This window comes from Passer montanus, unplaced genomic scaffold (genome assembly GCF_014805655.1).
Source record: "Passer montanus isolate IOZ18808 unplaced genomic scaffold, ASM1480565v1 scaffold19, whole genome shotgun sequence".
NCBI classification, from domain to species: Eukaryota; Metazoa; Chordata; class Aves; order Passeriformes; family Passeridae; genus Passer; species Passer montanus.
Genome location: NW_024366480.1, coordinates 1,317,818 through 1,344,148, shown reverse-complemented (window position 1 = coordinate 1,344,148; position 26,331 = coordinate 1,317,818). Strand labels below are relative to the sequence as shown.

At 39.5% G+C, this 26,331-nt stretch overlaps 3 protein-coding genes across 9 annotated transcripts in view; 1 reads left to right on the top strand and 2 right to left on the bottom strand.

Annotated features, from left to right (window-relative positions):
• Window positions 1-14,580, bottom strand: part of TMEM67 (transmembrane protein 67) — a 32,690-nt gene extending 18,110 nt beyond the window's left edge. The window contains exons 1-11 of the mRNA XM_039706296.1: window positions 14,430-14,580; window positions 12,447-12,535; window positions 10,922-11,015; window positions 9,317-9,416; window positions 8,801-8,870; window positions 8,619-8,693; window positions 7,354-7,416; window positions 4,921-5,075; window positions 4,692-4,800; window positions 2,987-3,073; window positions 927-992 (exon numbers count right to left, since the gene is read on the bottom strand). Of these exons, the coding sequence (XP_039562230.1) occupies window positions 927-992; window positions 2,987-3,073; window positions 4,692-4,800; window positions 4,921-5,075; window positions 7,354-7,416; window positions 8,619-8,693; window positions 8,801-8,870; window positions 9,317-9,416; window positions 10,922-11,015; window positions 12,447-12,503 (876 nt within the window). The 5' untranslated portion in view covers window positions 12,504-12,535; window positions 14,430-14,580. The remainder of the gene's footprint in view (window positions 1-926; window positions 993-2,986; window positions 3,074-4,691; window positions 4,801-4,920; window positions 5,076-7,353; window positions 7,417-8,618; window positions 8,694-8,800; window positions 8,871-9,316; window positions 9,417-10,921; window positions 11,016-12,446; window positions 12,536-14,429) is intronic.
• Window positions 14,581-15,852: 1,272 nt separating this feature from the next.
• Window positions 15,853-22,007, top strand: RBM12B (RNA binding motif protein 12B). Of its 4 annotated transcripts, none has more exons than XM_039706021.1 (3): window positions 15,853-15,968; window positions 18,748-18,793; window positions 19,475-22,007. In XM_039706021.1, the coding sequence occupies exon 3, from the start codon at window positions 19,503-19,505 to the stop codon at window positions 21,600-21,602; it is 2,100 nt and encodes a 699-aa protein (XP_039561955.1). In that variant the 5' UTR covers window positions 15,853-15,968; window positions 18,748-18,793; window positions 19,475-19,502; the 3' UTR covers window positions 21,603-22,007. The 4 variants fall into 4 exon arrangements, with proteins under 4 accessions (XP_039561955.1, XP_039561957.1, XP_039561958.1 ...); XM_039706023.1 differs by having other exon boundaries at window positions 15,893-15,972; XM_039706024.1 differs by lacking the exon at window positions 18,748-18,793 and having other exon boundaries at window positions 15,894-15,968.
• Window positions 21,819-26,331, bottom strand: part of CIBAR1 (CBY1 interacting BAR domain containing 1) — a 25,201-nt gene continuing 20,688 nt past the window's right edge. For 3 of the 4 annotated variants that reach the window (XM_039706025.1, XM_039706028.1, XM_039706027.1), the window contains one exon: window positions 22,377-26,038. In XM_039706025.1, the coding sequence (XP_039561959.1) occupies window positions 26,018-26,038 (21 nt within the window). In that variant the 3' untranslated portion in view covers window positions 22,377-26,017. Of the gene's footprint in view, window positions 22,347-22,376; window positions 26,039-26,331 lie in introns of those variants that run through there. The other variant, XR_005627164.1, reaches the window with a different exon arrangement.

Below are 26,331 nucleotides of genomic sequence, written 5' to 3'. Positions count from 1 at the left end.
AAACATATTTAACAAAGATTTGTCAGTGTTATTTGGTTAACACTTTATATTTCCCACAGTAAGCTTTAACAGCTATTGCTTTCCAAGACTTTCACACCACCTAAATAGCAGCCAGAGTTTTGTATTTTCACACTTCAACACATAAAGTGGGGAATGGTCTTCAATGTTCGATGAGTTAATAAACAATATTAATATATAGTATGAGGTGCTGTGCACATATAGGGAGTTTTACAAAGAAGTTTCTTTCTCCACTCCATTGCCAAATAGATTACCACCTTCCCATCTAACATATTAAATTACAAAAATTAATGATGCTTTATCACTGGCAGAACCATTTCTACAGCTCACATAATTTAGTGTTCTATTCCCTCTTCCTTCCCTGGTGTTTAGTAAAGTGTGAAAACCCCAACAGTGTTTTTTCATAGTTAAGACAGCTAAAGAATCTCTTTCCTCTGATGAGTCATCCGTTCAATTAAAATACATTTTCAATCTCTTCACAGAATTCACTAAAATCAGGGCATACTATAAAGAGTAAATGGGAACAATGTTCAGGCATGGCATGACTGGATTTGCCTTCTTTCCATATGAAAACTGGCCAAAGATGGTGGTAGGAAAATTAAGAGATATGATACAAAGCGTACAGCTGTCATAATTCAGGCACTGTGTTCTTCCACTGCAAAGTCAGCAACCTAACAAATACAAATGCCAGTTTAATTTATTGTGATTATGCTATGTAGTAAACAAGTTTCGTGACGTTGTTAAATAATTTAAAAAACCCCACACTAATTTCATTCAATTTCCCAAGAAAGAACTCTGTTTCCAGCTTATGCCTAAACTCCAAAGGTTCTTCAATATGCACTGAGTAACTAATGACATATAAGGCAGCTTAATTCAAAATTGAAAATAGCATTTTATATCTTACTTACACTTTGTTGGTAAGTTGTTCCAAAAACATAAGCTGCGTTCAATTTAGTTTGGGTATCAGGACAAAGCTGAAAAAAACATAGTTATAATTAGGTTAATTCAGAGGTATCATCTTCTCATGTGAAAAATATTTACAAGCACTTATGTATTAAGAGTTCTCACAAAAGATACTTTTTTATTTTTTAATAACGGAAGGATTTATTTTGGGGTAAACACAATTATTTATTTCACTAACATTGATGTGCTTAAAATGCTGGTTAAATGCTTGCATAGTATTTTTCAGTTCCATCACTGAAATCTGTGGACAGCAGCATCCAAACAGGCAAGAATAATCTTTCTGTGGACTGAATGTTCAGTGTACTGTATTGCCTCAAGCTCAATCAGAGGCTTCTGCTAAATTCAAGAATCCCATAAGAAAAGAAGTCCACATTCATACAACCTTGTTTCTCTCAAGCTGGCATTCTCAGAGAATCAAAGTTATAACAAGTAATAGATTTCAAATTTTTTTTAATACAACACTTATATTTTCAACAAAGAACAGCAGATTCAGCTGAATCCAGAAAAAAATGGTCCAAACTCTAATGTGGAGGCCAGAGCCATTTTCCTAAAATGAGAATGAAGCCTAAATTTGCATAAAACACAATTCTATTAGTTGAAACTGAAATTCTGGGAATTGCTACAATTATGCATTGAGACCACTTTAGCACTGTGATGTCTTATCATCATGCACAATCTATTACATTAAAGGAGGCTTTGAATGGAAAAGCTATTCCTTTCCCATTGGGTCTTGATAGCTGTTAAAAGCTTTGCCCTAGAAAATAAATGTGCCTCAATAAACTTAAACTTTGATATCAGAATATATAATTTTCTATACAGAGTACCTGTCTTAGTAACCTGTTCTCTTAAACACTAGTTTGTTTTCCTTAAAACTGGAGACACAGACACAAGATGGCTCATCCTGAGGCAGTAACAAAATAAATCCTGAATGTCAGCTGCTCTTCTATAGACACTGAAATGTTTGAAGTGATGTGCTCCAACAGAAAAGGAACCAACAATTCCCAATTGTTCTTGCTAGTGCTCCTATTGTTGTCTGTCTAGGGAAATAGTGAGTGCCTAGATCACCATTCGACTGCTAAACAAATTCTATTCTGTAACATGCTGCAGCTGCTCATTGTTCTCTCTGATAGACTAATTACTACTGCACTTTCTAATTGCTGCTTACTTGCATTTTTCACAGCCTAACTACACAGTGTGGTACTGCTGAAGTAGAATGTCTGTGTCCCTGAAATCTGAGGGTGCAGTGGCCAAGGGTACTTCCAGCCAGTACTCCCCCTTTCTATGTAAAGTCTCCCACCACGTGTTTATAACTTTCTGTTATGAAAAAGGCACATGCTGGTCATAGTGTACATTTTATACTTAAAACTCAAAGAAATAAGCAAGCAAAAAAATCCCAAGACAATGCAAAGAAAATGGTGCAGATCAGCTTTCCTACCTCCCCTGACAGTGACATAACCACTGATTTGACTGTCACCCCCATGATGTGTGCAAATAGCTGACAGCATCTAACGGGGACATACTCACAGCATCATCTAGAAACACATTAACCACTGATTTGACTGTCACCCCCATGATGTGTGCAAATAGCTGACAGCATCTAATGGGGACATACAGCATCATCTAGAAACACACGTGGATACTAAAGAGCTAAAGAATACACTTTTCTCAAGAAGAAAAAGAGGTTTAATAAGAAACCACACACAAGCAACTATGCTGAATGGAAGACAGAGATAGCTGGCTCTAAATGATTAACACTATTTTTCAGAGCTTTCCAATATGCCAAATTTATACTGGTCCAAAGGACGAAGGCAGTATTGATGAATTTATACTTCTGATCTTGTAGAGATCATTGTGACCAAGAATAAAGAGATGTTTTCCCTAACCTAGTGCTACAGTTATGAACCATCATTAGTGTAATAACCAAACTCTTGGCTTTTGTCTTAATTTGGCTAAAGGCACTCAGAACATTGTGTTATCAAGAGAAGATAACTATAATCAAACATACCTGTAAGAGACCTCCTTCCAAACTTTGCCACTTAAGAAAGTTTCCTGCTGCATCAAATGAGGCTGCAATAAATTTCAGCTTTACATCCTGTTGATGAAAAAAAGATAGAAACTAATGAAGCTGCCCTGAAGTGGACATACACATTTTAGAGACTGCTGTCTAATTGTTTGATGTTTCCTAAAACTTTCAGCACGATCCTTAATTTTTTTGCCCTTTTGATTTTGTTTTTAATTTTGGGTTTGGTAGTTTACTTTTTTATAAAAACATACCTTTCTTCTACAGCTTCAATGGTGACATGGAAAAAATTCCAAAGGACCTTCTACATAGGTAGATACTCCCTAACCTAATCAGGAATCTATGCAGATTTCTAACGTATACAATGCTGGAATCTAGAGGGCTTCCAGGGAGGAACAAGTACTTTAGTTATCAAAACAACTGCTACATTGCAACATGGTTTATTTTAAAACATAGCCTTGTAGAATATGGCTGAAAAAGGCATAATAATTTTATTTTTGAGTCAATAAGAAAACTAGATAAATCTGGCAGTATAACTGCCAAACAGGTTATCACAAGTACTATTTTCTGTGATTAGCTGAACTTGAATAACCTATTTCAGTTATTTTATTTTACAATTAACTTGAAAAAATAAATCACTTCACTGTTTGATTTACTATCTGATTTCTTCATAAAAATGTGCCAATTAACAAACTACTTAAGCAGCTCATCCCTTCCAGGGATGGATATCTGGCTTTGTTAACATTATTTTGCTCACCTCTTTTTTTTCCCATAATTCACTGCAGTAAGAGGAAAAGGCTGGAATAATACACTGAATCCACCTCCGATAAAATCAGCTTGTAGAGATTTGTAACAGAAATATTACAAATAAATTGAGTAGGAGGAGAAATGCGTGTGTAAGCATCAAAAAAGTGTTAAAAAAGTGTTAAACACCACATAACAGTGATGGAGAACACTGTTCTCAGCTACAGAGCTGATAAATGGGTTGTGATAAAACCTGGAACAGACAACTTGTCAGCAAAAGACCCAGCACTCTGGTACACCAGGAAGGTGGCAGTAAAGATACAGCATATGACATTTACCTCTCTTTTTCACATGAGCTCACCATGGAATCTGACAAAAGGATGTACGTATTTTTAAAAAAGTCAAAGATCAACTCTGCTTCAGATTTATGAACCCGCTTTTTCACATGAGCTCACCATGGAATCTGACAAAAGGATATACATATTTAAAAAAAAAGTCAAAGAGCAACTCTGCCTCAGATTTATGAAGATGGAAGTAAACAAGACTCTGAAGCAAAAGACTGTCAAAACAACTATGAACTCCTAAGGTAACTAAAAGGTTTGTCTAATTACTCGTTTACCACTGCCAATCCAGACCCTTGGGGACACAATGAACACTTAAAAGCTGGCATCCTTTGTTCATTGTGGCCTGGTCAGAGCACACAGGCAAGTACACCTTGGCCTTATGAGAATGTGGGTATGAGAGTGTAAGCAAAGGAAGAGCCCAGACATTATTTTAGGTAAACATCACCTCCCCCACTTCCATAAGGTCTCACACTGAGTTTTGTTACACTAACTGCCTAAAATTCACCTTTACTACAGTCACATCTATAATAAATCTAAACATTTTATGTGATTATGTCCTCCTCCTAATGGATGCTTCCCTATATCTACCACCCAACACCTACCTTATCTGTTCCCTTAAAAGTGAAGGTTGTAGGAAAATGATTTTTCTCAAGCACTTGGGATGCTAATCCTGGTTGGTCACCATAATACAGCCATGGAAGATTATGCCTCCTGAAAAGAATTACAATGTTTTCTCTGAAGAAACATAGTATTTTTCATCAAAGAACATGTAGAATAATAATTTCCATACAAAGCTACAAGAGACCAAAAGTTATGGAAAAGGCAACTTACCAGTAGGGTATTGAATGAATGATGCCTACCCTTGCTGTACTGACAAAAATATACTGAAACAAACCACAGGCATCAGTACTTGAAGAACTCAATGAGTTCATGTTCATCACACACATATTTCCAAGAGCTTGGCATGCTGTCAGATTAGAGTACACCTGCAGTGGAGAAACACAAGAACACAGAAAAAAAGTACTTAATTACCCCTCCCTTTTGTAAGACAGTCATAAAGTTATTTTTAAGAAGCCACTCCTAAACCTTTGTGTTCACTTGAAAGTAATTTAATTTTGTCAACACCTACTATTTTCTTCCATGCATTCAGGTACAATATTTTTATAGATCTGCAGATGGCAGCATGAAATCAATACTCTCACTTTTTCAGCTTATTTTAGTTGCATCTGCTAGATGGTAACAAGTGACAAAAATGTCAAAACCTGCACTTAGAAAACAAAGTAAGAATCAAAATGTTTAATACCACTTAGACTATATGGCAAAGACTACTCTTTCAAAGACCTCAGACTGACAACTACAGATGCATGTAGTGTATTTTACATACATCTCAGTTTCATGCACCTTGTTTAATTTTGGTAAACGCACCAGTGCCAAGTGGTAAGCAGAGGTGACACCTGGCACCTGTGGGCAGGGGTCATTGCACTGGTATTAACTTGCCACCTCCTTATCCCCATTTGTGTGGGTCAGACCAGCAGCTGCTCATCTCATGCAGGCAGCACCTCTGAATGGCTGAGCAGGGTGAGGCAGACAAACAGGATGAACTGATGTCAGTGATAAAGAATGGGACCAGTGGGAGAATACATCTCACAGCTGTGTGTATGAGATGGTGACAGGAGCAGCTGCAAAGGTGATCTGGGGAAATTCTGAACAAAAGTCTGCTGAAATACTGACTGAGAGAACACCTGCCAGCCTGGGAACATGACCTGGAAGTCTGAAATATCCTTGAGAAGTGCAGCTGGGTACCTGAACTTCAGAGACCTCCTGAGATACCATCAATAAGCACAAATCCAAGGAATTGTAACAGCAACCTATCATCTGGAAAGATGAAAAGGAGTCTAGACGAGGGCTAGAGTTTAGAAGAGGGAAAACATTCTAAAAGAGTAGGAATAGGCAACTGCTATTGATGGTTGTACATTACAAAGTAGAAAAACAGTCTGGAAAAAACAGACTAGCCTGAGATATAAAATGTTGTCATTTATTGGCTGCTCCAGGTGGTGCTGCCCCTACATCACCTCATGTGTCTCTGATATAAAAATTACTTTTTACCCAAAATGGAGAGTGAATCTGTCCCTGCCTCTCATATCTCTCTCTCTCAATTTCTACACACAGAGGAGGTTCACTACACCAACTTTTCTATGAGCTCTCCTAGGCGAGGTACCAGACTGTGGCTAGGGATGCCTGACTGCCTCCAGATTCTGCAATGTTGATGATCATCTTTGAAGTGAAACTTCATCTGTCATCAGTTTTGAGGCCCCACTCCTGGGAGTGGTTTCTTGAGTACTGTACTGGTACTGTTTGGAATAATACACACACATATGGCTAATTCATCATAAGCAACTTCGCTGCTTTTCCTAGTGACCATTTTGTAGCAGGCTGTAATATTGAAATGTAGGCCTGCTGCTACTATTGACTGCTGCTACCACTGGAGTACATATATACACTTGCTTTACTAATCATAACTATGCTCACTTTACCAGTAATAACTTGCAGTAATCTCTAATAAAAAAATGTAGGAAATAAGACTCGATGTGCTCATGCATTACGGAATCCTGCAAATCCTTAGTGTGACCTTTAGAGACTTCTTACCCAGGTAATCCTTTGGGGTGTGACAGATAGTAGAACCTGAGAAGCTAATATCTGATCTTCAGGAGAGCAATACAGAAGGAAAGTGAGAATGTTTGATAACAGAGTTGGTAAAAGGGAGGCAGAGGCACATGCCCTTCACAACTGTCTGTGACTGTTGCTGTAGCCACTCTTTCACTCATGGTTACTGTCACCAAGAGCAACATAATGGTAAATAACACTTGCATACAGAAAGCAAAGCAAAGCTAAAGAGGGTGGTTCCATGGTTATGAATAACTGAAAATCAACTAAGAGGTAAAGAGCAGGTGCCAGTACATACCGGATATGCTCATTAATATCCAAATATATGGATATTAGGTCACACACTACCGAATATTGAAGGATTTTTTTCTTTAACACCATTCATCGTGTGGAAATTCCAACACTATAAACTTGCATTAACATTGACTAGTCCTCAATATTTCTATGCATTCTGTATATATAGTTATTTCTTTTCTAGTCTCATCTCAAAATAAAATTATTTAAAAATAAGCAAGGTAAGTTCCACATATAAAAGTGACATGCTTTTATAGAGTACCATTCTGTATAAAAAAGCAAACTGCAAACATTTATGAAACTCACCCAACAGGAAAAGGCCGAGGACTGAAGGTTTTTCAGAAACCATGCTGATGGCAGTGTTATACCCTGTAAATAAGGAATAAATAAGGAACTTTTTCACTCTCTTTCTTCACAACTCCTACATAACGTAACAGTCTGGAAAACTATGTCAGCTATAAGATGCTACTTATTTTTTCTAAGACTGTTCTGTCATTTGCAAATATCTCAGTCTAACAATATCAGTTCAAAACTTAACCATAATGCAATAATTTCTTTCACTTTGCTAAATTAGACAAAGTATACAGGAAAAGAGCTGAAATATTTAAGCTTTGAACATGGATTTTGTGATGCAGAAGTTTTCTTTACCACATAAGGGAAGTACTAACAATTTCAAGGGTAAGATGTTGACTTGATGAAAAATCTAACTCAGGACCAAATTTGCCAAATTAATTAGTGCCTTCTTTTTATAATCACTACATTGGGACTACACATAGCCTTTATACATACTGTAAACAATTGAAAAGACATATTTTCGATAAAATATTACTTAGAAGATGGCATTTTCAGGAAGCAAATGAATGTTTGACGTCCGAAAAACTGAAGACTGCTTTTCACTTTCTTTCAAGTGGTAGCTTTTAACATCAACTCATTTAGGAGCAAAAACATTTCTTAGCCACACAGCGTATTGTGAATTCAGAACTACTTGGAAAATGGTTCTAACTTTGATCAGATTGCACAGTTAATGAAAGTTCATTAGCCAAAACAATGAAAAGCTTCAAGCTTGTCACTAGACCATATTTTCATTCATTAACCAATTCAAGGAGTTCAGCAATTTCATAGACAATCTGAAGCTTTATAGGTGCCCATTTTCTTCTGTAAGCTCTAAGATCAAGCAGTAAACCCAAGCCTTGTATTTTTTTCACATGTTTTACACAAATACAAATTTTATATAGTAAAAAAGTCCAGAGGCACTCATGGACTCTTCAGCATGTTTTTGTGATACAAGAGTAAGCTTTAAATGCACACAATTAATACAAAAGATCACGTGCTACTAGTTTTGATACTAAAGTCATGTAAATGACTTCCTTTTTTCAGTTTCCAAAAAGGCAAGAATTTTTAAAAGCTTGCTCCATTATAACAATGCTTGCTTAGTGTCCATACCTGCACTCTATCTTGATGCAAATGACCTTGCCATCACTGGGATCAGACAAAAAAAAAGGGAATTTGAAATATTTACTAAAAGTAAGTAATGAGAAAGCTTAAAAGTGTTTTAGAATAAATACACTTACCAGCTGTGCAAAACGAACAGCTGCAACTCCCTTTGGGGGTAAGCCCTCACGAGCCAAGAAACACAACCCCCCAGTCTGAAAGAAATAAAAGAATAAAAAAAATATTAATAAGATATTGATACACTTGTGAAAATAACTTTTCTTTTTCTGAACTTCAATACAATAACCATTCTTCTACTTACTAGAATGTTTGGGCTGTTGCAGTCACAAGACTTGCTTACTTGGATAAATGTCTTTTCACATCTTACACACCTGTGGATCACAAACATGAAGAATGCACGTAAAATGTAATTAAGTATGATATTTAGTCCTCAGAGAAAGCTGATTACATAGCACGCCCAGGAACAGCATCAGCAACTTCACTAGTTTGAACTGAAATTCAAAAGTGATTACTGATTTGTTTCTACTATCAGTGAAATAGAAAATAAATCAAATAATAGTTTATCAGAGTAAGAATTCTCTTCTGCTTCCAACCCAAAGCCTGCTTTTTAGTCACACTAAAGCAAGACAAAAAAACCAAGCTGCTGGCCATATAAGGACTTCAGTGAGCTCAAAACAGGCTGGATTTGATACAGAGTTTCAAATTCCCAGCCTTCAAAACTGTGATCCCAAAGACACAGCCTGTTCCTCAGGAATATTCCATTTAAACCAGCATGACATGTTCAAATTTATCATCAAAAAAGGCAAAGAGCACCCACCTGCTCCCTGATGCATCTGGGGCAGAGAAGGACTGCTCACTTCCATTACAATGCATGCACAAGGCTTCATCAAGCAGAACACCATCGACGCTTCTTTCCACTAAGCAAAAGAAAAGCAAATCTGATAAAACTGCCTGATGCAGTGCCACACAGCACAAGATAAATGAGAAAAAACGCAGCATCTGGGCAGATCTAAAATAAATCCAAAGAGTTTATTTTGAAAAAATCAAGAGCACAACATGCAAATAACATCCACTACAAATGCACATTCATGCATGTATGTATGTGTGTACTGCTTACAGCTGTGCACATGCTGTGCACATTTGAATGTGAAATGCAACATTTCATGTCTAATTCATGTATGTATGTGTGTACTGCTTACAGCTGTGCACATGCTGTGCACATTTAGTTTTAAATGTGAAATGCAACATTTCATGTCTAATGTGGCTGTTCCTCTGTTATTTATTCTGAATAAGATTCAAACAAAGGCCTCACTGCAAAGCAAAAATTCAAAACAACAAGTTTGCAAATTACTGGGGAAAAAAATTACATTTAATCTGAAATGATTCACGGAAATGTCACAATTTCCAAGTTTCAAAACTGCATATTCCGCCAACTATATCATCTGGCAAGAGATTTCAAACCTAAGTATTAAAAAATCCAAAGAGAATAAAAAAATACAGTACTAATGTTCTTCCTGCATGTCAAATTACAGAATCAGCTTTTACCATAAAGGCCTGGAATGTATTTTTTAACTCTGACAAAGTTTAAGGGAGAAGACTGGCATTCAGTGTTTTCCAGATTCCTAGGAAGATTTGAAATTATTGAGCTGAAAAACAGTGATTCTCCAATATACTCTGTTAGAAATATAACCAAAGTGGACATTTGTAATACTTATTCAGAAAATTACAGGCATTCCATGTCTCTGTAAATAAGGAAAACTAGAAGTCCCAAGAGCTTTTATGTTTTACACCACTGATGAAAACTGTACTTTGCACTTATGTTTCTACCACACAAAATAAGCAAAAATCCATTTAACTTAAAACACTAAATTTAACACTATTTTTCTATCTACTGAAAATCATCTGCAACTACTAGAGAGCATCAAGTAAGAAGCACAGGTATAGGGAAGCACATCTCAGAAAGTCACAGGTACAAGTGTCTCAGGGAGGCATGAAATCCACTGACAATAATGCACAGCCATTTGCTTGATTTGCTCAGCCTGTTCTCTTCCACCTACTCATGCAGGTATAATTCCTTTACTGCTCTTTATACTTCAAAACATTGTAATGTTTTTATAGTCTATATTGACATTGTTTTTATTGCAACTTTAGTTACTCCATCCATTGCCAAAGAGCTTGAAGGAAATGATACACCAGTATTCATTTATAGAACGTTTGCATAATAGTTTTTATTGCAATGAGCAATGGTACAGATTTATCCGTTGTCTTTCACGACAATTAAGATCAAGATCAATGTTGAATTTTTACATTAGATAAGAAAACATGCAACATTTTCTTTCTTACTGAACAGAAGAGCATATCTTAGTAAACTCAAATACCTAAACCAAGTGTTATCATCTCATAATTGGCATAGGTTTTTTACCTAGTATTTCATTACTGGGGCATTTGCAATTTCCTTTTGAAGTCAGGCCTTTGGGGCAAGTAATACAATTCCATCCATCTTGAGTAACTCCACTCTAAAATAAAATATAAAATTATTATAATTTTCAAAAGTATAGAGATCACCCAGTATCTGTGAAGAATGCCTTATCCAGCCTTTAGTTACTAGAAAATATGTTCAGATAAAACATTGATAACATTCATTAAGCTTGTAAAGATAAAAAAGGCTAAAAAATCTGGCAAAGGTAATTTCTAGCAGACACACAAAAAAGTTAAGCTCTTCCAAACCTGTCAGCTTATATCCTTCAGGAAAAATGAAAAGTATAATGTTTAAAAAGAGGTACATTGAATAAACATAATAATGCATAGACAGACATTTTGCATATAAATTGAATATTGAAAATGCATATAAATACACAGAAGTAATGGAAATGGAAGAGTTCTAAGTGAAGCAGCTTTTATAATTGTTTGGAATTTTGTACCTACCCAGACAGTTCACATCTACACTATTTTACACTATGAAGTAAATGCATTACAGATAAAAACCACTGAGGAAGTTGAAGGATGAACTCTCATCCTCAAGTGCTACTGATGTTACTGCCTTGTCCACTATGATCATTTTACCTTTGCAAAAGACTTGGCAGTAGATCAAAGGCCAATGCCACCATTGCAGGAAAGAGGAAAAACCAGCAAAAGATCACAACATGAAAGGGTATGTGCCAAAGTCTCTGTCTAACATGGCAAAAAGATGGAAAGAAAAGGGAAATTACCCACTAAGCCCATTAGCCACTGAACACCTAACTCAGGCAAGTAAGCTGCTCTCCTGAGAGTTTTTCTATAGCTATTGAAGAGAAAGAAGTATTCAGGAAGGCTTCACAATCAAAAGTTGATTGGATGGAAAAATACATTTTTTGCTTGCTACAGTGGGAAAAATCTGGTTTAGCCTGGTGTCTCTGGATCAATGCTGAGATTCTGACACAAAATTGTAACTTAATTTGTCAAGGAAGGTCAGAAGAACTGATCAAACTATAATTATAAATAAAGTAACGTAGTAGGACCAGCTCATTTTGAAGCAAGAAGATGAAATATTGTGGATTTTGAAGATACAGTCTAAATATTACAATAATAGTATTTACATAAATAATCAGTTAAGATATCTGTGACCTGAAAAGCATCTTCAGCGTTGTACAGAGTTGTGCTTTCTGGACAAGGACAAAGCAGAGAAGATAAGGAGTGGAAGGAACTTAAACACTTAAAAAAATCTTATTTTGTCTGTGGGGTCAAATTTGTAATGAAAAAGCAAAATCATAGAAATAGACAACTCTAAATTGGAAGAAAATACTGCATATAAACTTGGTCTTAGAAATTCCTAATCAAAGACTATTACAAAAAAAATTAAATTAATGAAAACTAACTTGCAGTCAGGATAAAATTTAAAATTGAAAAACCCATAATGGTTATGATTAGTATTCTATTATTATGGCAAACATGAAACATTAAATACTTACCATATTTTCTGGGCATTTTTCACACGTAACAGAGAACCCATCATTACTAGAAACCATCCTGTATCCTGGCTCACATTCACAGGAACTACCTGAAGAAAAAAAACCAAATGCACTTTTAATCTACATAGAACTGACTGATTGTAACAGAATACTAGGAACAATTACTATTGTTCTCAAGAGATCAAAATGGATTATTAGATAGACACAAAACATAAAACACTTGAGTGAGATGTGAATGAAATTCATGCTTTTTAAAAAATGCCCATGTTACAGTTTGCACACAGATGTCTTAGGAGAATGTTACAAGGCTGACTGATCCACCAGGGTGGAACAGGGACCCAGAGCATGTATTTTGTGGGGTTTTTAATGAAACCAAATTTTACCAGTTGGTCTGTAATAGATATAATCTCTCCATCTAAATCTTGCCACAGCCTTTCCTCTCTACAACACCAGCATTATATGTTTGTATACAGGTCTTATTTTTTCAATCTGAAGTCAGTCCTAAAACCAAAATGTGTTCCTATTAAAAGGTTTTTCAAAATATAACTGTTGTATGAAAAGCTGTTTTAAACTCAAGGCTTTTAAAACTGTGCATGGGGATCAAGGTTTATATTGAATGGTTTTCAGTGAGTGAACACAACATACTTTTAACACTTTGTATGAAATTAAACACTATTTTCATGGCATAGGATAATGCCCACCTGCTAGCGCTCAACAACTATTTCTTTAGAAACTGTTCCTGTCTCAGTGTCATGAATTTCTCTCTCTACTTTTAAAGACATACCACAAACTGAAACTGATTATATCTACTAATAAACTGTTTTTATCATTTAAGCTTACTGACCTGTGCAGGCAAAAATAATGCCAAATTCTGTGGTAAGTTTTATAACTTTAAATGAGACCAGCCGTACAGAAACGTTTGTCAAAGTGATCAAACATTTCTACTTGATTCTAAAGAAGAAAAAGCCCAATTGATTAGATCAATGAAAAGTTTGAGTTGTGACACTCACAGTGACAATATCTAGATTTTTAGGCATGCCACCCTAAAGCAGAATCCAGGCTGATGAGCTAGCCAAGGAATGTAAGGGCAATGACAACTGGAATTCAGCCAAGATGCAAACAGCACTGAGCAGTACCTGCCTACACTGCTCCAGTCAGATCTGCAGGAAAAAATAAACCCTTGACCTCCCCTTGGAATTTTCCTCTCCTTGAAGCCCTTTATTTAGAGGAAGATTCAGCCTAAAAAGGAGCTATGGATCTAGACACCCACATTATCAGGAGATCTGAAAACAAATGGTGTATTTTTTGCAATAAGTGAACTGTGGGATTGGTCTTTAGGGCAGCATGGTGGTGGTGGAGAAGGTGTGGACAGAGCCCTCCACCTCACTGCTTCCCACCGCAGTACCAGCTCCGGAGAGAGATGTTCCTGGGTCTTAGTCTCAAATCACACACACCAGGGAACTCCCACTCTTGTTGCACTGTGTATTTTATGAAAGATGAACCCTCTAATGCCTCTTTATGCCCTAGAGAAAGCAGCCTGCGATCTGTGTTTTCCATTTAGTCTGTCAGGCTGTGCTGTATCTGCTGCCAGCTCCCGTGTGGGACCTGGACGAGCACGGGCACAGCCTGAGGATCTGGCACTTGGCATCCCAGACGTTCAGCTCTGACTAGGAGTTTCTAGTTACAGAAGTGCTCGAGAAGGTAAATTCAGGGTCCTGTAGAATTTTACAGGTGAAAATGCAGATACAATATAATGCTTGAGGTAAAAAAGGTTACAGGAAAAGGCTGAACGTCATTTCTCTGAGCAGTATCTCAGATACATCAGAGCTGTGCTGGGGCCCCTCAGGTCTTGGCGGGATGCTGGCCCTGCCGCGGCTCTCCCAGAGCCGTGCCAGGCTGTGGCTGTTTTGCCCGAGCCCCGCCTGCGCAGCTCCCGCGGATTCAGCGCGGAGCCGCCCGAGCCCCGCCTCCCGCATGGCTCACCGCCGGCGCTCTGCCGCTGGTGGGCCCCGCAGGGCGCGCAGGCCAGGCGGGAGCTGTCGAAGTAGAGGTCGGGGCCGCAGTCGGCGGGGCGCTGGAGCGGCAGGGAGAAGCCGCGGGCGCGGGGCAGCGCCGCCGACAGCGCCACGAGCAGCGCGGCAACAGCTGGAAAGGACCACAGCGGGTCACCTGGTGCAACCTCCCTGCTCACACAGCACCATCCCAGAGCCCATGGCACAGCACTGCGACCAGAGAGTTCTTGAATATCTCCAGTGAGACTCCACAGCCTCTCTGAGCAGCCTGTTCCAGGGCACCTGCACAGTAAAGATCTTCATGCTCAGGTGCAATTTTCTGTCCATGTTTCTGCCTGTTGCCTTTTGTCTCATTCCCTCAGGTGTTACGAAAACTTTGCAAGACGCTCTGTCCTGGATTTTAGTTATTTCTCATTGTCCCTCTCCTGCGTGCTAATTGCCTATTATGATTTTCTACATTAGCATGTTTTATTTCTCATTGGATTTATGTGGTTGGCTCAACAACTATTAAAAGGTTGAGTTTATGTTTTCAAGTCGAATTACCTGCCTCCAGGCTCACGTTCATGTAAATTCAACCGTGTAAAGATGTAACTTTTTACCGGTGTGCTTGATTTGTGGAAACCTCCACCCTCGCACCCCGCACAGAATAAACAATGTCTTTTTTTCTAAACAAGACTCTATCTGTGTTGAGAGAGCTCCTAAAGCCGGCAACATTGCTAGGTGAATCTACTATAATAGTACAGGCGGTTTTTTTCCTGCCTAAAATGGAGCAGAGAAGTACTGGACAATGGATTAAAAGACAGGGGAAAACACGTAAGGTCAGGGAAGGCAGGTAGGATAAACGTTAGGATATATATATCTCGCTTGCACAACCGAAGTACTTCCTCTTTGCCCTTCCCTTTACTTAATTTTGAACCCTTCCTTCTTCTCACATAAGCCGTGCCAGGTTTATGGGACACGCAGCGGGGAGCGGCGCCTGAGGCTGAGCAAGAGCACGGCAGCGACGGCACCGAGCCTGAGCACAGCCCATCAGCACACAGCCACAGCCACAGCCACAGTCACACCGCTCTGTCCCCGCACAGCCCATCAGCACACAGCCACAGCCACAGTCACACCGCTCTGTCCCTGCACAGCCCAGCAGCACACAGTCACACCGCTCTGTCCCCGCACAGCCCAGCAGCACACAGTCACACCGCTCTGTCCCTGCACAGCCCAGCAGCACACAGTCACACCGATCTGTCCCCGCACAGCTCCCTCAGGTCGCCTCAGACGGGAACTACGCACGCGCACTGACTGCGGCGAGGCTTTCACCCGCGCGCCGACGGGGCGCGCGGTCTGCGCACGCGCACTGCAGCGGAGGGGGCGGAGTCGCCCCGCCCGGAGGGTGCGCGCGCAGGTCGGCGCTCGCGCAGCGCAGCTTCCCCTCAGCGTTGGGGGGGGGCAGTGGAGGCGGCGCCATCTTGGCGGAGCCGTGCCGGGAGCTGCGGCGCTCGTCCGAGCGGCGTGTCCGGTGGGTGCGTGGATGGATGGCGTGAGGGACACGGCACGCCTCTCCGGGGTGCGGCGTGTGGCCGAGGGCGGCGCGGAGCCGGCCGGTTCTCGGTTACCCGACCCTCGCGGAACCGCTGCGCGGCCGCTCCGTGTGCCCCGGCCTTCTCGTATCCCTGGGCTTCCCACCCCACTTCCCCGCTCCCGGTGCTTCCCTCAGCTCTGTCCCGGTGTCGGGAAGCAGACGGGCTTCTCGGTGGGGGCGCAGCAGCGGCGGCCTCCCCTCGCCCCGGCCCCTGGCCCTGCCCTGCCCGCGGCGGGTCTGCAGCAGCGCTGGGGCCGGCGGGGCGACGTGCGACATTCCCGTGCTCCGGGAAGCGGTTCCGTGCTACATTCGACCATGTAGCGGGCCCAGCTGCAGAGCTCACTCGTTTTCCTTCAGCACTGTGCAAACTGCTATTCGCAGCAGCCTGCTTCCTCTGTTAAGGCTTATTTTTATTCTATACTGGTTCAGTTTCGTAGACGGGGTGTTTCTGTGGGTGTTCTTTCTAGCTTGCAGTCTGTCTAATCTTTCAGTGTTATGATAAAAATCCTAGTCTAGTGCAGACTTAGTTTCCTACCGCGTTTACAAGCTGTGGATTATTTTAATGGCTTTAATGTTTGGAATTTCCTGAGACTGGAAGAATAGGTATTGTACTGTTTTCTAGCCAGTTTTGCTCATATATAAACATAAAATTGTACACTTCTGTGCTTTTAAGCTGTGGCATGAAGTTGTTTATTCTCCAAATCCTTGCTCTCTGAAGTCCTTGTTCAGTTAATGAATTGCTCTTACTTTTCATGACAAGTCAACTCTTTTTGGTTATGCACTTTAAATTTGGACGGCTTGTCTGTGCTTTCTACCCACGTGTGATGGTTTACTATACAGTAAGAGCTGTTATTTGAACTTGCATTTGTTTATGGACTTCTTAGAGACCCTGTTATGTTCTGGAACCACTGGTCTGGTTTTCACCACTGAAGGTTGTGTATTGTATCCCTGGTGCATCCTGGAGAACTTGCTGTTTACCACCGAAGAATTATGGAGGAGAGCTGTTGTGAATGATGTTTAAAAATTGGGATAAAAGAGCGGAGTTGTGAATCCAGAAGTACTACAGATTAAATACATCATGAAGTAGCAGGGCAGCGGATTTGCTTTTTCAAGACATGAAGGTGCTGTATGAAAATTCTGCCCTTGAACTCTCCATGCTTTTTGGCACTGTCATTGCATCTGTTGAGAAGACACGTTGTAAAGTGTTCTGGGTCTGGCTGGGATGGAGTTAACGTTCTTCACAGCAGCCCATACAGTTGAGTTTGGATTTGTGGCTAAAAGAATGTTGACAACACATCGGTGTTTTGGCTGTGGCCGAACAGCACTTGCACAGTATCAAGGCTTTGTCAATTTTCCCTACTCTGTTCCTACAGTGAGTGTGCTCAGAGTAGGTGAGAAGCTGGGAGGGAACATGGCTGGGACAGCTGACCCAAACTCACCAAAGGAAGGGATATTCTCTGACATGTAACATCATGCTGGGCAACAAAGACTGAGGTAGAGGAAGAAGTACTTTAATGGTTTTGGTTTCTTTGGGAGGACTTTTTCTTGGTTCCCAAGGCAGTTGTTATTTGGAAGGCTGGACATCAGTCAGCCTGTGGGAGGTGGTGAGTGATTTCCTTTGTTTTGTGTTTTTCTTTCAGTGATGAAACTGTCTTTGTCTTGACCCACAAGTTTTCTTGACTTTGTTTTTTCCCACTGATGGGGACGAGGAGTGCACAATCAGCTGTGTGGGTGCCTGGCTGCTGCCTGGGGTCGACTCACCACAAAAGTACAGAGAACAGATGGTCTTTAGTGAAGTTTCTAAATGGGCAGTTGTTTTCTGTGTGTTGTGCTTGTGGAGTACTGGTGCAGAAGTGACATGGACTCCGTTGGTGACAGAATTTGGGCTTTGCTCTTGTTCAAGTGGAGTGACAGTAATGGTTATTGGTAGGTAACTCGTCATCAGGATCTAGTGCTTTACAGAGCAAGGGTTGTTGAAGGAGTGTTTGCAAATGCTTGGAGCATTGGGCTGTTGTGTTTGTTTTAAAGGGATGCCGTCATTTGCTACAGAGGCTTGTGTTTGTTCTGAGAATATTGTGTGATGTTAGAAAATGTTGAAAATCAGGGTGTGTTAAGTCAGTGTATTCAAGGTTTTCTTGTTCTTACGTTTGAAAGGTAGGAGAGTAAGGATTTAGGGAAAATGCTGAAGTTGGCTTTGTAAATTCAGGTACTTTCTGAGGTTTCTTCGTGTTGGATATTTTTGCTCTTTGATGATGGGCTTCACTGTGTATGTTAAGTGCAGTGTGCTGGATTGGTGAGTAGCCTACTCGTGTGAAGTTTGAAACCAGGTGGATTTCAGAAGAATGGACATTGTGTAATCCTGAGATGGACCTAAGCACCTTTCAAGAACTCAGCTGAGAACTGTTCCCTCGATACACTGTCAGTCTGTTTCATTGCATCAGTTCAGTGTGGCACAATCGCTGACCAAGTAATCTCATCGTATTTTCATCATTTCCAGAAGTCAACTTAAATTTTGAATTTCTTTTGCTTCTAAAATGGAAACAGAAAGATGCAGTGCATGGCATCTTGGAACATGGAAGGAGTTCTTCGCGTGGGTTCATAACATGCTTGGCTTTAGTATTAGCCACTGCTATGGATGGGCTGCAGCAGTGTAGCACAGTGTGTAAAGCAAAGTACAGGTATCAGACATTAATTATGTTTCATTTTCTTTCCACAGTTAAGTTGATTTTACAGAATTTATCAGGTCTCCAAAGCAGAAACAGGTAAGCTGTCAAAAGCTTAACACTTCTCACTGAGTATTGTGACAAGATCATACACAGCCTTTTTTCCTCACAGACTTGTGGCTGGCAACTAGGATATGCTTGTGGCCACTGCAGTTAATACTCTGACTACACCAAAGAGGCAACATTTTTGAATGCTGAGAAAACATACATTATTGAACAGAACTGATCACTGGGTAGAGCAACTTGTCAGAGCAGTAAAGTCATCACTGTTTGTGAGTTACTTCATTTTCCAGTGGCATAGTTATTCTTTTTCCTTTCTCCTTTTATCAGTTAGTGTCCTGTTCAAAAGTAAACCGGATTTTTTTTGTTCCTTAGGAGTGGGCAGAGGTCTCTGGCACATAGTAACTATGCCGTGAAAGACTTGAGGTGCTCTGTAGGTATTGTGGATGGTGAGGAGTGACTTAGGTGGATTTGTTGCCCTTAGGGTAGGGAATATTGATAGATTTGTGCACGAGTGCCGGTGGAGTAGCTAATTGTTCTGACTAATCAACATTCAGTGAATTGTTTTAATCTTGTCTCGTGAACTTGTGGGTTTTTTGATACCTTCTCTCTTGATGAGACAAGGGCATTCATTAAAAAGGCTCTAGCTTCTTAAGTGATAAGATACTGTAATAGCTGAGTACTAAAGACGTGCTATCATGTGTACCTTTTTGTCTGCAGGTGATTTTTGCTGTGGGTTGAGCTCAGCATGGCTGTAGTCATCCGTTTACAGGGGCTTCCTGTTGTTGCGGGTCCTCCAGATATTCGTCGTTTCTTCTTGGGATTGAATATTCCCGATGGAGGTGTGCATATTATTGGAGGAGAGATTGGGGAGGCTTTTATTATATTTGCAACAGATGAAGATGCACGGCGTGCCATGAGCTGTTCGGGAGGGTTTATCAAGGACTCGCGCATAGAGCTCTTTCTCAGCAGCAAGGCAGAGATGCAGAGTACCATAGAAATGAGCCGGAAGCGATTTGACCGTGGGGGACGAGAAACTATGTCTGGCTCTAGAAGAACAGGTACTAATGGTTCTAGTACATCAAGTGTTGGAGATATACCACATTTAGTTACAGCTTCTCCAAAAGGAATAAGAAAACCTAGTTATGGGCCACCTAATCGCCTGGAGGCTGGTTTCCACACCAACGGCACAAGATATGGTGATGTGGGTATGCCTAAGTCAAACTACCAGTTAAGAAAGGATTCCCACCCGTTTAACCTGGATGATCGTTACTTATTTCTTCGTGGTATACCTTACTCTGCAACAGAAGTTGAAGTACGTGCTTTCCTTTCGGGGATACGCGTGGATGGAGTGATTCTGATAAAGCACCGCAATGGTTTAAACAATGGTGATTGCTTGGTAAAATGTGCTACACCTGGTGATGCCTTAGAAGGACTTAAACGCCATAGACAATACATGGGTCAGAGGTTCATAGAAATTAGTCCCACTACAGAGGAACGGTGGATTGAATGCGGTGGGCGGATAGACATGCCAGATGAAATGGATCACTTTTTGTGTGAAGACCATTCTCCAAGAAGTTCAGGCTACATGCATTCAAGGAAGCATTCTCGTTCAAGATCACCGAGGAGACAAAGAACACATTCTCGCTCATCTCCTGGCCAGGAATATTACATACACTTAAGAAATCTATCTTTTAATGTGGAAAAGAGAGATTTGAGAGATTTTTTTCCTGAACTGGATATACACAGCAAACAGATCAAGATTCTAACAGATAAGCATCAGAAAAGGACTAGAGATGCTTTTGTGGTGTTAAGGAGTGAGAGAGAATATCAGGCTGCTTTGGAATGTCATAGAAAGGTTCTTCTCAATCGTCCTGTGTACATTTTTCCAATTTCAAGAAAGTCAATGTTGAAAATAATTGACTCTTGTGAGAGGAAAAGATCACCGGACAGAGATCATTTTGGACAGGCCATATCAGAAAAAAGTTACCGGGAAGGTCATTCCAGCCCTAAGAATTGTGTTTATGTAAGGAATTTTCCATTTGATGTGTCAAAAATTGAAGTCCAGAAGTTCTTCTCAAGATTTGATATTGATGAAGATGATATTTACTTGCTCTATGATGAAAAAGGAGTGGGACTGGGAGAAGCACTAGTGAAGTTTAAATCCGAAGAACAAGCTATGAAAGCAGAAAATTTAAACCGTCAGACATTTTTGGGAACAGAAGTCTTAATAAGACTTATATCTCAAGATCAGATGCAGAAGTTTGGTGTCGCTGCATCATTATCTGCACCAAATGAAATGCGTGGTCATTCACATCCGTATGACAGAGGTGACCTCTCCCGTCCAGTTGGTTCACCATCTGGGCCACCACAAGGGCCACCCACGCATTCTTTTGGTCCCCCTGGGAACTTCAGGCATCATTCTGAATTTAGACATCCCCCTGAGGAGTTCATGTGCCCTCCTAAGGATTTTAGGGGTCCACCACCCCTCATGGATTTTGGTGGTGACAGTGAACCTTTTGGCAGAATGGAGTTTGGGAATAATAAAATGGGAAATTTTCCTGAAGGAAGATTTATGCCAGATCCAAATTTCAGTGGCGGTTCTGAACGTGTTGTTCCTATTCTGTTGAAAAATTTACCTTTTAAAGCTACTCCTAATGAGATTCTGGATTTTTTCTATGGTTATAGAGTGATACCAGAGTCAGTTTCTGTGCAGTATAATGAACAAGGATTACCTTCTGGTGATGCCATTGTTGCTATGACAAACTATGAGGAAGCTATGGCTGCTATTAATGAACTGAATGATAGGCCCATTGGTCCACGGAAAGTTAAGTTAAGTTTGCTGTAAAGGAGGAAAAGATGCTCTAATAACACATTCTAGGTTTGACAGTATTGACAGTTACTTTAACTTTTAATTACTGGAAGATGCAAAACAAAGTTTCCATCAACGGTTGTAAATAATACCCAGTTCAGTTGTTTAGCTCTTGGTTGAAATACCTGTAGGACATTGAATGTCATACATCAAGGTATAAAAGGATGGAGTTGTAATGCTTTGGGTTTTTTTTTGTTTTTTTTTTTAAGATTAATTCCAGTCTTATGTGTTTGCATCAAATAAAAACGTAAGTGCTGGCTGACCAGCACAAACAGTTAGCTGACCACACAAACGGTTCAAATAGAAGATTTTCAGTGCTACCTGCATTAGTAAATGACACTTCTTACTGAGGTTAGCTTAATAAAATTTTGAAATTACTGATTTTTTTTTTGTTTCCTTTTGTGTAACCTTTTCAGGTTTTATTCGGTTTCATATGTTTGCAGGCATTCCTGTTGAAGAGCTGCTGTTCTCATTAGCTGGCTTTGCAACTTTTTTAAAATAAAAAGGAAATTGCCATTTAAATGTGTGTCTTATCTTTAAAACTTGTATAGTTAATGATCTCAATTATTATGCTCTGCAGATATGGGACTTGGTGAGAAAGATGCTGGCTGCTTCATCTGGAAAGAGTGAACTGGTAGTTTGTCAACACAGCAAAGGATGGGTAGCTGACAGAGATTGCAGGGGCTGTGTTCATCACTTAGGCTTTTTTCTCACTAGTACCTTGAGGCAGAAAATCAGTGCGACAGAGATTGCAGGGGCTGTGTTCATCACTTAGGCTTTTTTCTCACTGTAGTACCTTGAGGCAGAAAATCAATGTTGGAATTAGATCAAGAATTCTGACTTCAGTGGTTTTGTTTTATCTTCACATGCTGCGTAATATGAATACTAACTGGCTAATGTTGCCTGGATGCATTCCAGGTCAATCTGTGATTAGTTTTAACTAACATCTGTCACTGGCAACCAAGCTGACAACTGTTATTTTCTTACGTAATAAAAGAAATGCTTATGTCAGCATTTATAACTTGTTGTTTTCATCGGTTTGTTACCAGCATGTTTAAATTTTAGGAAGAAATAAAAGCTTGGAAAAGCTGTGTCTTCAAAATTAAGGCTTAGTAGGAAGCTTCTACTGTGTGGGCAAGGACTTTTATTGACATTACAACTGTGCAATACAGTATCTGTAGTACTAAAGGATTAAGTCTCAGTCCCCTCAAACTGAGACAAGAAAGTTGCACCCTGGCAGTGAAAACTTCTAATCTGTGCTAATCTGTGCTTGTTCAATAACCAGAATTCCTAAATTCATGGAGTAGGGAAGTCTCTATTCCAGTTCCCTCCTCTGAGCAAGTTTTGGCTCAAATGGGCTACTCAAGGCCTTGTCTATTGCCTCTGTTACAGCTTTAAGGACAGAGCTGTCCCAGCAGCCCTTCTGCTGAATGGTCCCACCTCACTGGTGGTCAAACCTTTATTACTTTATGTGAAGTCATCATTGTGGTTGCAGAACTTCCATGCCAACTGTTTGGTACAAGAAACCAAAAAGAATGAAATTTTTTGTTCTGTAATATTTAAAAGGTTAGTGTAGCTTTATTCTTCTGCACATTATTCTGTGTTTTAAGTACCAAGAAAAAAGCTTTTTGAATGTAATGCAAGGTTTGTTATATACAGATTCTTCTGAGCAAAGAAATGTAATGGCCAGGTTTTCAAATCTGAAAACATACTGATTTTTGTTTTCTGGTAGGAATTAGCTTCAGAATCCTTCTCTGAACTTAGAAGGAATTAAAGCCCAACAATTTTGTGCTTTATTTAACAGCTACTTTAAAAGAGATCAAGGAGCCAGAAGATGTTGCAGGAAAAATAAAGACATGAGAATTCTCAAAATAAACTTCCCTGACCATCATGTTGAAAACTTCATTGGGACTATTTTTATAAGCTAGTGTCTTTCCTACTAAGCTGTGTTGAAAATGTGAATACAACTAACTTCTCCAGTTAATCAGTTTTAGATGATTTGTTGATTTTAAAGTGCTTTTTGTTATTACCCAGTAGATTTCAAACTTGAAGGTTGGAAAGGTAAGAGAGTCTAGTAGGTTGCTTTGCCAGTAAAGTGTGAGATTATGTTTTAGAACAAGAAAATTATCTGTTTTCAGAAAAGGTTAGGAGTGATTGCAGATAAGATACCATTAGTTTTTCAGATGGTAAACTTCCCCCCCCCCCCAGTGAACATATAAAAAGTATTATAAAGCTTATAATGGCAGAGGTCATAATTAAGGCATTACAAAATGGGTCTTTTGTTTGCCCTGCAGCTGATTTGTATTTAATTTAAAGCAAGATTAGAGTTTATGACTACTTTAGGTTAATCTGAAGTGTCTGATTGATAGACAAAAAAAAAGAAAATTACTTTTTCACAGTCTGCATTTCCAAGTATGTACAGATGCACCAAAGCATAGGAAACTGGGAAGGGATGCCAGTACATCAGTTAAATAATAAGGTTCACAGGACAGCTGGTGCTTCGTTTATAGCTGTTATCTAGTTGGTGTTTTGGGTCTGTGTGTGTCTGTCAGCCTCTGTTCCCCCTGCCTCTCCAGACTGGGCATGATATTCTGATTCTGCCTCAATAGATGGTACACGTGCATGGTGTGATGGCAGCATTGCCTGATAACTGGGTGTTATAACATCAGATGTTTAGTGGTTTGGAGGCACTGTATTTCCAGTACCAAGGACAAGTCAGAGACTGCCTATAATTACATGGCTTGAAGTCCTGTGCTTCCTTTTTAAGTACCATCCATATCATAAGGAGTAACAAATGCTGCAGTTGGTGATGCTTATAGAAAACATGGGAAATTTCCTTCATTATGTCTTCTCTGAAATTGCTTTTGCTACCACTGTCCAAAATTTCTGGTGTAAAACAGTTTCAAAAGTCAAAAACTAGAAATAGTGATCACTTACGAAAGCAGCTTGAGGCATTTAGGGCAGGTCTAACAAAACAGTCTGAGACCCTTAATCCCTAAGGAATGTGCCAGTGTGTTCAGCAGAGAGGTAACACAGTCTAGGCAAGAATGGATCCAAGTCAGCATCATCTAGGTGCCAGTAATAAAAAATACAAATGAGTGAATGGAGTAACTGCAAGTCAGTCTTAAAGTATGCACTCGTACCATGAGAAAATTCTTTGCATAAAATCTAAAAAAGCATCTTTATGTAATATTTAATTCTTTACTAACATCCTAAATGGTTGTTCTGGCTTGTGCTTTTGGTGAAGTATTTAGTCAGGGTCTTTTCATCTGTAGTTTTGAGGTCACAATTTCTGTGCATCATGCAAAGTTAAGACATCACACATGCAGGATAAAGTTGCTCAGCACTGTACTTTTCTGGAAGTTTTTCTGTGATTCCTGGAGTTGACTTTCTTTTGTGATGCAGGGAGAATGAATTTTATGCTTGTGAACTGCATAATCTTTTAGAGGGCAATTAATCTAAACAAAACTGCCTTTTTTTCAGAATTGCTTTCTCAAGGCATAGTACACAAATATTTGCTGTTTGTATCTGTGTATATTATAGGAAAACCTGGAATTGTTACGAAGTTAGCCATCTGTTTTGGAGATGGACTACTTTGTTGTGTATGAAATAGTAAAGTGGTGATCACCAGAATTCTGATGTGATATTACTATTTATTGAAGTGCCTTAGTTGCTGAAATAGATGGGAATTAATATGTAGACAGTTTTAAAAGTTTTGCTCATTGGTGTTTACTCCTTGCCAGGAGTAATTCAATGTCAATGGTATGTAATGCTGGTGTAAAATTATTTTTTGGGTTTAAAATAACCCTATACTGTGAACTTGTAATTTATTTTCATCTCATTTATTTTTGGCAAAACCTGTTTTTTCACATGTCAAAACAGGTATGCATTGCATACTTTGCATCAGTGGACAAAAGTAGTATCAATATTATAAATGCACTTCCTGCTTTTTTTTCCTGTAACTGAAAGGGAGATTTTGTTATAACTCAAAATTGTTTTCCCAGTCACAAGTTTAAATTCTTCTGCATTTGTTCTTTAGCAGATACTAAAGCTGGAGGTGAACAGTGTGGTAGTAACTTTCTGGCAGACAAACATGCACTGTTAAAAAATGAATACATGTAACCTCTATCTCCAAACAGGATAAGAAGTTACACTCAAAATGTGTAATTTCTTGTATGTTTGATTCAGTAACTGAATAATGTAGCTAAACATGTGAAATTTGAACTATGTATAGCATGTCAATTAATATAATAAACATCATCTACATAAAATATCCACTAGTTTGATCATGAAGGCACTTTTATTTAAAAGCAAAGCAGCATTGAAAATAAGATACTGGGCCAGGTCCTTATGTGTGACTGTTCATTCTCTATGTGTAAAGGAATCAAAAGTCATCTGAACCTGGTGAAAGCCTGAGAAAAATGAAAAAAAAAAAGTACACCTCACCATGCCTTCTGCCATCCAGAGTGGATAGCAAAATGGAATCTTAACAGGTTGTTGCTGCAAACAGGTTCTTAATTACCACAGTTACTTTTACTTTAAAACAGTTACAGCTGGAGTACTTAAAAAATTCAAGAGGTGTATAGCCAGAGAGGTAATATATTGGCAAAGTAACAAGAAAACAATGTTCATAACTGCTTGAAAGCTTAGTGCAGTTTTTTGACACTGTTCATCATGTAAGTTTAAGCAAATGTGATTACAATAT

What these genes read in the sequence shown, in the direction of transcription:
- RBM12B (XM_039706021.1), top strand. Translation starts at nt 19,503, where the DNA reads ATGGCTGTAGTCATCCGTTTACAGGGGCTTCCTGTTGTTGCGGGTCCT.